General features: G+C 43.4%; 1 protein-coding gene across 1 annotated transcript in view; it reads right to left on the minus strand.

Annotated features, from left to right (window-relative positions):
• Positions 1-3,722: 3,722 nt before the first annotated feature.
• Positions 3,723-13,931, minus strand: part of LOC105398535 — a 46,496-nt gene continuing 36,287 nt past the window's right edge. Inside the window, exons 5-13 of the mRNA XM_048629303.1 lie at positions 12,576-12,681; positions 11,128-11,310; positions 9,831-9,956; positions 9,417-9,529; positions 8,945-9,037; positions 7,647-7,844; positions 5,925-6,068; positions 5,357-5,528; positions 3,723-5,097 (exon numbers count right to left, since the gene is read on the minus strand). Coding sequence (XP_048485260.1) covers positions 4,663-5,097; positions 5,357-5,528; positions 5,925-6,068; positions 7,647-7,844; positions 8,945-9,037; positions 9,417-9,529; positions 9,831-9,956; positions 11,128-11,310; positions 12,576-12,681 — 1,570 coding nt within the window. The 3' untranslated portion in view covers positions 3,723-4,662. The remainder of the gene's footprint in view (positions 5,098-5,356; positions 5,529-5,924; positions 6,069-7,646; positions 7,845-8,944; positions 9,038-9,416; positions 9,530-9,830; positions 9,957-11,127; positions 11,311-12,575; positions 12,682-13,931) is intronic.

The following is a 13,931-nucleotide window of genomic DNA, read 5'->3' on the forward strand; positions in this document are numbered from 1 at the left end:
ATGAAAATAAAAATACAGTGGCATCTTATTTTATGCATCGGAAACGGAACCTATTTTCATTTCAACGATTAAATTTTACAAATTTCTAGGATTGTTACCTACTTCTTGACTATAGTGCGCGCGGAACTAGCTGGCCGCTAGGACTTGATGACACTCACAAGCAGAGCTGCCTTGAGTAGTAATGACATTGACAACAAGCGCCCCCGCCTCCCCGTCCCACCGCTCACATACCTAAGGCGCGACCAGCTAGTTCCGCGCGCACTATAGTTGCACGATTAAGGTCAACCTTAAATCTGTCTGTTACTTTACGTCAAGTACTGTCAAAACAAAGTAGAAATAGATTTAACGTCGCGAACTTAGTTTTGAGTTCACCAACTTGGATGGTGGAAAGGTAACTTGGTAACATACATGTCGTTGCCAAATTAAAATCTGTTTATTAACGAGTGACGCAGTAGCGTGCCTTTCTATTCAAGAATTCAAGGTTTTTCTGGCAGCAGATCGATTTTCAATTGTTTGATTTTGGATAATTGCCAGAAACGCTATCATATCAAATTAGATGTATTTTGATTGCACTTATTTTTAGATTTTACTATCAGTATTGATTTGATATCTTATACATATCCATTATTTATTACTATATTTCATAGTAATGATGATTTTCATCAAATTTTACATTCAAGTTCAATATTTATAGTTAACAATAAGGATTACACGTTGAACTAATAAATTAAATTACATGAAGGGTGAAACATCACCAGTGACCGAGCCGAAGGCGATCAATAAACCCCTTAGTTTTAATTTTAAACAACATCTGATTGATATTGGGTAGGTATATTAACTACCAATCGACCTATAAACTCTCGTATATATATGTTTCCACCTGTACAGCGAATTTGTAAAAGATAAGTCCACAAATTTAATTCGCATGTTCACTGACACGAAAGAAGAAGAAGAAAGATAAGTATGTTCGCTTTTAAATGAACTCTTATTTTTAACGTTAAGGCCTCTACACACCAAAGCCGCTGACCCGGCGGCATAGCCCGGCGGCCTAGTGCCGGCGGGTTAACATAGTACAAAATGAGGCATGATTGTACAAAATTAGGCCGGCGGGTTGAGCCGGTGGCCTGAGCCGCCGGGTCAGCGGCTTTGGTGTGTAGAGGCCTTTAAGCATTATAAAATATAATATTTTCTATATTTATATCAATTTAAATTGAATGATTTTTGTGTTATCCAGAATACAGAATCACTGTAGAACAGTGACTAGGGCTTGCGCGCAAAACTCGCAGATCTCATAATCGCCTTTTCTAGAATTGTTCTATGTTCTATAAGATAAAGATAAAATACTCTTTATTGCACACACTATAATTAGATGCAGAGTCGTGAGCACAAGTTTCGATCCTCCGTTAACGTTGCGTATCGTCAACTGTCACTGTCAAAATGTAAGGCAAAGTTAGTTCCAAAAGTGACATTTGTTTTTTCCATATGCTAGGTGGAATTTCACCAAACGCTAAACGTATTTAGTAGCCTGTCATACGTATGTCAGTTAGTACAAAATGTATTTAAAATTTGGTATAAATACGTTTAGCGTTTGGTAAAAGTGACCCTTCGTGTAGATTCGAAAATAGTATCGAATCCTGTGCTCGCTGCACAGGTTTCACATAATAGGATGAGCTGTTTAATAATGCACGAAGTCAAATTGTTATTGTTTTAAATTAGAAGCAACTAGGTGTGGTCAAGAAGCAATATAATATGTATTAAATCCAGACCAAAAGCACGTGATAAACTTAGAAATTTTGTAGCTGTTTTGTCTTGAATGGCATGGCATTATTATAAAGCTCTTCCTACTACAACCTACCATTTCTTTATTAATTTACATTTATACACTCGCGAGCAACCAAATCGACTCAAGCCTTCACGGCGCACATATACATTGATTTTCCTAAAACGATAAATGGTAAATATAAAAGTGATATGTCATTCGAAAGCTGAAGAATTAGGCTTTCAATTAAGATCAATACCATAAAAAAAAACTAAGCGCAGATTTAATGACGCATTTTAATTGCCCGTCAGTGTTAATTACCTCATTAGGAATCCACGCCTTGCGCTACCTGATCCCGCTATAAAACCTTTCCACATCCGGTGTACCTTATCAGTCGCTTGTTGCAAGTTGACCGGTACACATCTCGTTGCATTGTATTCCTTGTTTTCGCAAACCCATGGATACCACACCAGAAGAAGCTGCTCAAGTTGTTGCCTTGCTGCAACAAGGGTTAAGTCAGCGAGCAGTCGCTGCCCAGCTCCACTTGAGCCAGTCTGCTGTATCCCGAGTATACAGACGGTTCCAAGAGACTGGTGCCTTCAATCGAAGACCAAGAACGGGCCGCCACCGCTGCACTTCAGAGAGAGACGACCGCTTCATTGTCTCAACCTCGCTGCGCAATCGACACCTTACGGGCGTTGATGTGCAGCAAGAACTGAGACGTGTACGACAAGTGGCTGTCAGCGAGTGGACAGTGAGAAGACGCTTGAAGGAAGCCAACTTGACACCAAAAAGACCTGCATCAGGCCCCAAATTGACTGCAGGCCACCGACAAGCGCGTCTTCAGTTTGCTCGAGAGCATCTCGATTGGAGCATTGCGCAATGGCGGTCGGTCCTGTTTACTGATGAGTGCAGAGTGTGTCTGCATGGCAGTGACAGGAGAGGCCGGGTCTACCGGCGTCCGGGGGAACGATTTGCCCAATGTTGTTTCGCTGAAACAGTAGCATATGGCGGCGGTTCCTGCATGATGTGGGCTGGTATTTCTCTAGAGGGAAAAACCGCACTTGTTTTCGTGCCTGGAGGCGGCCGAGGAGGCGGGTTAACAGCTGATCGGTACATCACCGACATTCTACTCGGTCATGTTGTGCCCTATGCAGAATTTGTCGGTGAAGACTTCGTGCTAATGCACGACAATGCCCGCTGCCACACGGCACGAGTCAGTCGGCAGTTTCTGAGAGAGAAGGAATTGCGCACGATGGACTGGCCTGCGCTCAGTCCTGACCTGAATCCCATCGAACACTTATGGGACGAGCTCAAAAGAAGAGTTCGGGCCAGGAATCCAGTCCCTGCAAGCGTGGACGAGCTGAAGACAGCTTTATTAGAGGAGTGGGACGGCATTCCTCAGGAAACTGTCAAAAAGTTGATAAGGTCTATGAGAAACAGGCTGCAGGCTGTAATTAGGGCAAGAGGGGGCAATACAAAGTATTGATTTAAATAAATAAATTTTTATCTTAACATTTTTTGTTTAATTTGTATAATACGATACCCATACCCTTTTTTCCTAAATTCCCGTTTTTCCTACAATTGCGTTCAGACATCATTTATTTCAAAAATGATGAATGGATTTCAATAATAATGATATCAAATTAAAGCTGACATCTTAAGCTTTTAAATGACATATCATTTTTATTATTTCTATTCATAATTTTACTTGTATTAATGTATGTTTGCGCCGTCAAGGCTTGAGTCGATTTGGTTGCTCGCGAGTGTAGTAACATAACATTGCGATTTTAGGCATGCATTTTTATACCAGTGTTGGTATTATGGCTGATATCATTTAACTGATACTCAGTTCCAATATTGATGAACAAAATCGTAATTATAGGTATAGTACCTTTTTTTATAAATAAATATTGATAGAAAATTTACTGACAAGTGGATATTGGTGTTTCAGTTTACTTACAACTAATGATTTTATACACAGGCAGTGGAGGTGGATACTCGACGATTCCTAAAGAATTTGTACAATTGTATTAAATAGTATATATAGAGACCGTTAGTTTCAAGGAATGTAACATTATGTATTGTCGAGACACATACAAGTCATATATCTATTTTTATAATTTCAAAATACATAGTTTGAAAATTTTATTGCAAAAAATACTGATAAGTACAATATATTTTACTCCATTTTATAATATTCGACGTGCCTACATCAGCCGCAAAAGTGCAAAAAAAAATAACATAGACATACAATTATTTACCTACCGATTTAAAATATAAAATAGAAATAAGGAAAATAAACCTTGGCATACAAAAATATATTTTATGTATAAAACAATCTAAATGTCTATTCGAAAAGATATGTTTTAACTTACAAATGCTAGGAAAATAAAGAATGAATGCTTATTGAAATTAAAAAATATATTCCCAATTTGTGCGTATAAACAAAAACACAATTAAAATGTATGCAATTTAATTAAAAAATGAGATCATTAAATTGTTAACAGTAACATTAAAATACAGAAGTCCAATAATATAATTTTAGATTTACAAGTCACAACTGTCACAAGACGTTCTCTAATCACAAGAATAGATAATACTTTGCATCTTTGTGCATTCAGTCATCAAATACACCTACCATTGTTTAAATTTACATCGACCGTTTGTGCTTTACAATAGTCTAGCTTTCATAACCTATCTACATTTTTATTCCATTCGTTTTACAACATATAATAATTTCATGCATGCATCAAAATATAGAAATCAATAATAAATCCTTAGCGATTTAATTCCTATCAACTGGGCGTCAACGAAAGCATGACATTATAGCGAACTCATAAAAATCTGAAGCAAATCTCCAAACATGTCAGTCAGGAAACTGTAACTAGTAGGCCGCTGCATTAGACAGGGGTGCCGAAGTCGGGGTCGCCGTCCCCGGCCAGTATTTGCGGGTACTTGTGCACCGCGCGCGCGCCGTTGCTGAGCGGGGCCGGCCGGGGCGCCGCGTCCAGCACCCGCTTGGCCGTGCCTATCCGGAAGCCTTTGCTTTTATGCGTCTTTGTGTCTAGGCCGTTTTGTTTGGGCAGGTTGATTGGAGGCGAAGCGATTTGTTGTGACGGCGGAGCGGAGACGCGGGTCGGGGGTGAAGCGTCGTGGCGTGGGGGCGGCGCGGCGGGGGCGGCAACCGGCGGTGTAGGGGCGGCTACTGGTGCGGTGGGGGCGACAACTGGTGCGGCGGGGGCGACAACGGGCGCGGGCGGGGGCGGCGCCGGCTTGTCGAACACCGTGGAGATGCCGTGTCCGTTCACTGGGGACGACTCGCGAGACGGACGAGTCTGATGGTGGTGAAAAGTAGCAATTATTGAAACAGTTAAATTTTCGCTCTTCGCTCTCGCTCGCTATTCAGACGAGCCAAATTCATAACTGCATATATTACGTTTTCCTCCCGCTTTGCCGATCCCGGTTGTCAATAAACACGACGCGACTTATTTATCATTATAATGCTGATGCTTAATGCTGAAGCACACCGATTATTTGGCATACCGAAACATATATTTTTCGACAGAACTTTCATCGCTTATCATTGCCACCTACCTCGTCGGATGACTGCGCATCATCGTCCACGGGTCGGTAGGTGCCCTTGGAGCGCCAGTCCCGCGGCCGGCGGCGGCGCCCGCGCGCGGCATGCACGGGCGTGGACGCGGGGGAGTCGGCCGAGGAGGAGCCCGCCACGCCGCGGTATGCGCCGTTGCGTCGGACGCACGCTCTGGGGGATGGGAATGTTTGTGATTGATTGAAGGCATAGAACGCGCACTCGGTTGACCATTCATACTCAATGGTTGAAGGTTTTGGTAGGTGTTAGTGTTAGATATTCAAGTGCAGCTTTTTGACTTTGTTAGGCCGATCATTTATAGCCTTAACACATAAGTGCGACAGTAATTGTGTGTTTCTGTAGGTCGATTTGGACGTAAGTCTTTCATCAGTCGAATAATCGCCCCAAAACTGTCAAAACGCAATTTTCGCAGTTATGTGTTCCAACTCTTATTCGGGTATAAACTGTAGCGTAGACAATACAATAACACCATGCCCAGAAATATTATCGTTTAGCATGTAGCAACCCTAATTATCCTAATTTATACTCAATACAAAACAGTATTATTACCTATCCCGTACCACGACGGGCGAGTCGGGCCCGCTATCGATGGCCGCTGCCAGCGCCTCTACTTTGATGGAATGTTCATCTAAGTCCACGATGGACAGCGAGTTGTTGATGCAGCGGTACTCGGCCGGCTTGTACTCGGGTAATCTGTACGAAACAGGCAATTGATTATTTTACAAAATATGTATATAATTTAATCCTACGTCTTTGGAATTTATTTATAAATACGCGCTTACCCGACTGAGATACCACCGCTCTTATAGATTAGTACCGTAAACGGACAGGTCCTGCTATTATAGATTGGCACCGTAAAGGAATGACTGCAATGACAGTCATGAATAAAAACGACAAATAAAAATGCAGACCAAAAACGGAACTTGCAAGTCACCGCTTATTATTATTACCCATAGAACAACGCGGACTCGGGTGTACCCTCGGGAAGCGTCATAGCGATCTTTCTTGATACAAAAAAGTCTGCCAATTTTTGCGGGGGGAAATTTTACCGTTTACCATGATTATGTCTCATGGGACATATCATTATGAGTTTTAATTCCCAGCAATAAGGGTTACGTGAAGTGACATTTAATAATGAACACAGTGTCTTCATTTTTCTTGCCAATGGATGTAACAATTATCGATAAGTGTTATCGATGAATTCGAGAACCTGGGTTAGAAATACTAATTTCAAATTAATTAGGTATAGTTAAATTTTATTAGGAATGATTAATAAACGAAGTCACCCGCTTTTCGCTGTACATTTTATCAATCATGTGATAGGTCACGAGCCGTATCGCCGTTTTTGAATGAGTACAATGCACTGACGTTGTCGAGTAAGTGGGCAACCCGACGGTCAGACGCTTTCAAGCCGCCCCTTCGGGCGGCCTCTGACTAGGCTTAACGACTGCTGCCGAAGCAGCAACCGGGACCCACGGCTTAACGTCCCGTCCGAAGCACGGAAGCGTCCAGAAAAGAACCATTTGAAATCGGTAACTCATGCTGTACCTACCTACCAATGGCTGACCGTGTCAGTTGTTGCTTAACCTCAGTGATCAGTTACGATTACTGAAGCCAATTCGACTACGGAGGCTTCCCAACTATGACCTTTTTTGTCGAATAATACATATCTACATACCGGTACATCACTATTGCATTTTTTTGAAATTGGTTGCTAGGAAACAGCTAATAACAATAAACCATGACCAAATCTGTGATCAAATCCGGAATCCGGATATTCTATGAATTGAAGCTGTCATTTTAGTATGTAAACAAATCATTTTCTATGAAACGAACGCTTTGCCAACTAGATTGAGTCTAGTCTAAATTGAGACTGCAACTAGTTTTTATAAATCGGTGGGCCTTTCTGGCCTACCACCCCGCCAGAGGGGAACGTCTGCCTATTTCGTCTCCAGACCATTCATACTCAATGTTATTACCTGTCGAATCCCGGTGCTGACATGTACCAATGAGTTCTTTGAATTTAAGTAGGTACAATGTATGCCATCGCTCTTACGGTGAAGGAAAACATCGTGAGGAAACCTGCATAATTATCTAGATTTAGCACATCTACACAGATATGTGAACCCACGAACCAGAAGTGGAACAGCGTTGTGGAAAATGGTCCAAGCTCAGGAAGGCAGTTTAGACCCTGGAGATATACAAAGTTCCACTCTTGAGAGCCAGGTGCAGGTACTGACACCCCCACAGATAATAGAATAGAATAAATACCTATCCCGTGCGACGGGCGAGTCGAGCGCGCTATCCACTGCCGCCTCCACCTCCTCCACCTTGATACAATGCTCGTCTAGATCCACGATGGACAGCGTGTTGCAGCGGAACTCCGGCGGGAACTCGGAGTAGGCGGGCCGCGCCTCGGCGTACGCCGGCGACTCGCATTCGCTGCCCGAGCCGGCTTCTGAACGCGGTCTGCGGGACAGTTAAGAGGGTATAGTTAGTGTTGCCACGAATAGTGAATTGGCCGAATACCGAATATTCGGCGACGCTGCCGGCCGAATATTCGGCGCTACAACCTGTTTTTTTTGTTCCTGTAACTGCTTTGAAGAAGTCGCTACAGATTATATGAGAAATGCTAATTATTAGGAGGCAAACGAGTTGAATTTTTATTTGATGATAGTTCGCTTAGATCGGATGGCCGATCCTTACAAGTGGTGGTCAGCAAACAAAAAACAATACCCGAACCTTTTGAAATTTGCAAAAACTTTCTCTCTAAACTCTTCTCTTTCTTCACCTGGAAGTAGCGTTTATAGTGAGAGGTTATTTTCTGAGGATGGTTACAATGAAAAGCGCAATCGTGGGCTACCAAATAATGCTGAAATGCTCGTTTTTATCCAGCACAACTTACTACTGATTAATTTTAAGTACTAAAATGTTGTGATTTGGAAATAAATACACAATTTTGATTAAAATAACAAGTCATTTTTACATGATTTACTATTCGGTATTCGGCCCGAATAGTACGCACTATTCGGCCGAATACCGAATACTGAAAAAACTGGCCGAATAGGCCGAATACCGAATAGTTGCCGAATATTCGTATCATCTCTAAGTATAGATGTTGATTCTGAAGGCAGAAATTCTAATTTTAACGCGGTCAAACAAAAAAAAAAATGCTAGTATAAAATGAGATGTCAGGTAACAGTCATAGAGTCGAATTTTAAAAAAAGAATTTAAGGTTTTGACAGCATTAAAATTAGAATTTCCGCCTTCAGAATCGACATCATAGTCATAGACAGGGCGGTTACAAGAGCCTCTATCACAGGCTAACATGTCAATACGCTAGCGTTCTACGATACTACACAAACAATTATGGAAAAAGAACAGCGCCAACATAGTCACTTTTGGAGCTAACAAATTTGCCTTATATTTTAACAGTGACAGTTGACGATACACACACGTAACGGAGGTTCGAAAATCTTGAAGTCGCTGCAAGGGTTGTTATAATTATAACTGAACTGTATACAAAAGTGTATGGCTACTTATGCAGTTGACTGTACATGTGTACATACCTGTGCGTGTAGTCGGGCGTGCGCGGCGCGGTGGGCGTGGCGCCCGAGCCGTCCGCCTCCGCGAACTCACCGTCCTCGGGATATAGCGGGAACCTGGCAATATATTTATTTATTTAATTCTTTATTGCACAAATATTGAAAATAAGTGCACAAAGGTGGGCTTAATAAGAGCCTTTTTTACCAGCCAAACTATAGGAGGTACAGGAAAACTAAGAAAGCAACAATTGAAAATTCCCGTCAATAAATAGTTGCATAGACCGAAGAAGCGCTTTCAAATTCCAAAGCATATATCTTAGCGTATTTCTTGAAATATCACAAAAATACTGCAGGCAATATTCCAAAAACGCAAATCTTGTAATACCTTCACTCGTATTCACTTTTTTTTCCACTCAAAAATGGCCTTTACATAGACTTAAAAAAATAATGCACGTGATCAAGGTAGGGCTCTAAACCACACCAAATATCCCCCTACCTGTAGTTATCCTCGGACAGGCGGTCGTCGTCGTCGGTGGCGATGAACTGCACGCACAGCGCGCAGTCGCCCTTCACGCTCTGCAGCGCCTGCACCGCCTCCTTGTGGCACGCCTGGAATAGAAACATTAGATTTAATGTGATACTTTTACCATCTAGATCGTACCACTGGGTATATTTTTCAGGATAACGTCTTCAATCAATGCGTCCTGTCCCTAATCCCTCTTTCGGCTTTCCCTTTTTGCAACATCCTGTATTTCCCTTAACCCTCATTTCAAAAGGATATAACCCTTAATTTGGCAAAATTAATATGGATCCCACATCGTTTACTTCACCCCATTGAGTTAAGGGCGAAAATCAATGAAAAAATTGAAGGAGTCATGCCCTATCAACCCCTTAAATGTTAGTCTCTAACCTGTGTGAGGTCCACATCGTTGATGGCGAGGATGGCGTCCCCGACGAACAGCTCGCCCGTGAGCGCGGCCGGCCCGCCCGCCTCCAGCTCCGAGATCAGGATGGGGACGCCGTGCTCGCGGCCACCCTGGAATTATACATAGATAGATAATTATTTTTAATTCACACTATGGTCTAGGCCTATGAAACCCCTTCCTTCACTGGAAGAAGACCAGTAGCGGGGACGTGATGGGTCGTGTTGTTGACCTCCCTACTCACGCCTGTGGGTACTTCAGATAAGTGGCGCCCCTATTAATTTCTACTATTTCTTGCCAGGTTGTACCCTAAGGTGACATATCTTTACACTCCCTAAACACACGCGCACTACTCGTGTCATGTAGTAGTGATAGTGACAGTGCCAACACTCACAGTGACAGAGATGCCGAGCCTCAGGTACTGGTCATGCGCACTAGCGTCTTGTGTCATGTAGCAGTGACATACCTGTAATTCCCGACGACTTGGTCATAAACTACAGGCACTACACCTTCAGTCAAACGGCAGTCTGACATCAGGGATCCATGGAGCAGTGGATCTAGCCGCTGCAGCGTATAGCCACAGTACTCACAAGGAGAGTCGCCTCGGGGTGGTGAGACCCTTCCCTGATGTCCAGACAGGTGCCGGAGCTGTTGATGGCACGCTCACTTCCCGTACTCCATGCGGAGCACTCGTGTTTGGGATGCACACTAGGGACAATGGAGAAGCCATTTGCCAGATCTCCACTCTGGTACCGGAGCTGTAATGCGCGCTCACCTCCCGACATGCAGACCTACATGTCTACTTCTTCTTCTTTGGGTACCATCTCCTATCGGAGGTCGGCAATCATCTGGCTTATTCTTTCCTTCCATGGAGCCTACTCAGCTGGGTCAGCCGGCGCATGCTATCCGTCACGCACTACTTGATATCCAGTCAAGCACCGGAGATGTCAGTCCTAGGACCAACTATAAGGGAAATTCACGTGCCCCGTGACTCTTTCGCATCAACGGCCCTCGTCCTAAACCGCTACTTGAGCCACTAGCTGCGCACGGGGGAGACGCCCGGTGACAAGCTACCGGGCAGACGAACGTTGTCCCCCCTGTAGCTAACCACATGCCACTACGAATCCATACCCAAGTCCGGATCCACTAGCAAGCTAGTGGTGGGCTCGAGATCCGGACGCCCGTAGTACCCTGGTCCAAACAGCCGGACTCGTAATTCCGGCTGCGCAACCCCGCACAAATCGGGTCCTGGTGGCGGGTAGCAGTGACAGTGACAACACTCACAGTGACAGAGATGCCGAGCCCCAGGTGCTGGTCGCGGCGCACGCGCACGGAGCGCGGGGGCGCGGCGCGGGGCGAGCGCGGGGCGGGGGAGCGCGGGGCGGGGGGGCGCGCGCCGCGGGGCGCCACGCCGCGGCACACGCGCACTAGCGTCTTGTGACGCTGTAGCAGGATCTCGGCTTCCACCTGGGGATGAAAGGAATAAAGAAAATTGGTTGATTTTGTACTGAACCATTAGTACATACAACAAGCATAAATGGGGACGAGAGGGCGGGGATATTAGTCGCTCCCCACGTCCCCGCGCACATATTTCTGCCCGAATACGCAACTCACAACTCACAAAATTACGCTCGTCTGGCCTCACCCTTACATTCAAGTACTTAATTTGTACAATTTTATTCAAACATTTTTTAGGTCCGACCAAGGTTAGTTTTAAACCGCAACCACTGTATTGTTTTGACAGTGCTAAAGACTGGAAAATAAACCAACTATTCCCTATGTAATTTTTTTTTATTTTTTATTTACGCCGGTGCGGAAATAGTTACTTACCTACTCCTACTACATAAACCAGTAAGTATGAACATATAGCGAGATATTGTGAATAACATCAGCAGTATCAAGATTAACATGCGATATGGCCAACGTTGAGTAATGAAAGATGAGTACACATAAAACGTGATCGAACCGTTGCTTTTTACAATGGTACTTTAACCGCATACCGGTAAGCCATAACGGGTAGTGGCCAAGGGTTATAACTTATTGCACGATATTATATCACGTGATTTACCCGGATTATAAAGATGCCGGAAGATATAACGATTTATGAGGTTTACCTCTAATCCTCGTTGTTAAGTTTTAAGTGCGTTTCGAATAACTGGGAACTCTATGTGAAAGGAACAAATCTCACTTCAAAGCTTCATCCAAAAACACTTCGATTCGATGGTTAAAAGGGTTATTAAAAGTTTGGAATGTAAATCATAGTCTTCAGCAGTTTGTAGTTATCAAAGACATGATATTCCAAAATGGGTTAGGTAGTAAGTAACCCGCTTGTAGGGAGTTTTTCACGCCACCAAGGTTATATGTATATTTTATAGTGAGAATAGCTAAAGTATCCGCTTGTCATACCTGCGCACACAGCGAGTCCCGCACCTCCGCACATGTCGCGGCCGAACAGCTTACCCTTACTTAGCTGACACCCTGGACTAACACATAGGCTTCTTTTTATCGCGGTATTCCCACGGGAAAACTAACTCACGGCAGCTCATGGGCAACAGCTATAGAGCTTCCACTATGTTATTGTATTTTTGACGTTTCCTTATGTCTGGTATGGTAAGTAAAGTTGGTTTTCCTTTGCAGTTATCAAATACGTATGGGATTTCGAATGTCAAAAAACCAATAATATAATGGACAGAGTGTAGTACATAATAAACACCAGTATCCACTCGTCCTACCTGCGCCCACAGCGAGTCCCGCAGCTCGGCGCGCATGTCCCGCCCCAACAGCTGCAGCTGCTGGATGCGCCCCGCCAGCTCCTTGTCCAGGTACTTGGTCGCCAGTCTGTAAACACACATGTATGTAACTCACAACTCAATCGTTTATTGCATCCGTACCGTAAGGGTGGGTTGCACCATTTAACTTTAACTATTACAGACGTCAAATCTCTTGAAGATTGATATGTCTCGCCAAGGGATTTGACGTTTGTAATAGTTAAAGTTAAATGGTGCAACCCACCCTAAGTGTTACGAACCTTATGAACAAAGTCGTGCTTTTTGTCTCCGCGGTTTCATAAGACTTCCTGGTACCTGGTCGCCAGTCTACAAACACACATGTCACAAACTACTCACTACTCAATCGTTTATTGCATCCGTACCGTGAGTTTTACACGGGTATTACGAACTTTAAGAAGACTAAAAAAACTCGTGTCTTATATTATGTATGCTCCTGGGTTTCATGAGTATTCTGTGTGATAATCCAAGTAGAGGCCGTAAACTAAACATTATTGTAAAATGGTAGGATTTAATTTTTTAATTATGATAATGATGCTAGTCAGGGAAGCAAAGATGATGATGACCACAATATTGAGATGTGCGTGGCTATACCAGCACCGTTGTTTATTGTTTCACAAGTTGAATCATCAGTAAAGTGATGACTTTATGAGTCAAGCCCTGAGTCACAGTTTGCAGCCTACAATTGTGAATAATTCCAAGTGACAAAACGTCTAGACAAACAGACATAACGAATGATACCGTCTAAGATCGAAGCGATAGCCTAAACTAATTCCGTAATGTAAATAGGCGTTATATTGCGCGTGGGCGGCTACGCCTCTAGCTGTAACGTTTGTGAAATATCACAAAATGAAATAAGCATAGTGTTTGTTATGGGAACAAGACTTCGGAATTATTTATTTTATTGATTACTTGGTCTTGTCGCCAATAGAGTTGATCGAGTTGTATTTCTAATAGACACCGAGGCAGTAAATAGTGGATAATTCAACTGATGGTAAGGGGATATATAAACGGTTAGATAATTAGATATACTTAGTACGCATCTACACTCCCATGGGATGAGTCAAGTGTAAGGTTTTCCTATACGTCCAAAAAACCAACGAAAAGAGAATCCAGAGCTTAGTGGTTAGCGCAGTAGCGTTACGACATTTCGTTTTTCTTAATCTCTCTAGACACTGGTCATCATCATTATCATCAGCCCCCACTGGACACAGGCATCTCCCAAGGAGCGCCACACTCTGTCATCGGCCAACCTCATCCAGCTATTACCGGCAACTTGTCTAAGCCATCGTCGGCCTGTTG

The sequence above is a fragment of the Plutella xylostella genome, chromosome 22, assembly GCF_932276165.1.
Source record: "Plutella xylostella chromosome 22, ilPluXylo3.1, whole genome shotgun sequence".
Taxonomy (NCBI): domain Eukaryota; kingdom Metazoa; phylum Arthropoda; class Insecta; order Lepidoptera; family Plutellidae; genus Plutella; species Plutella xylostella.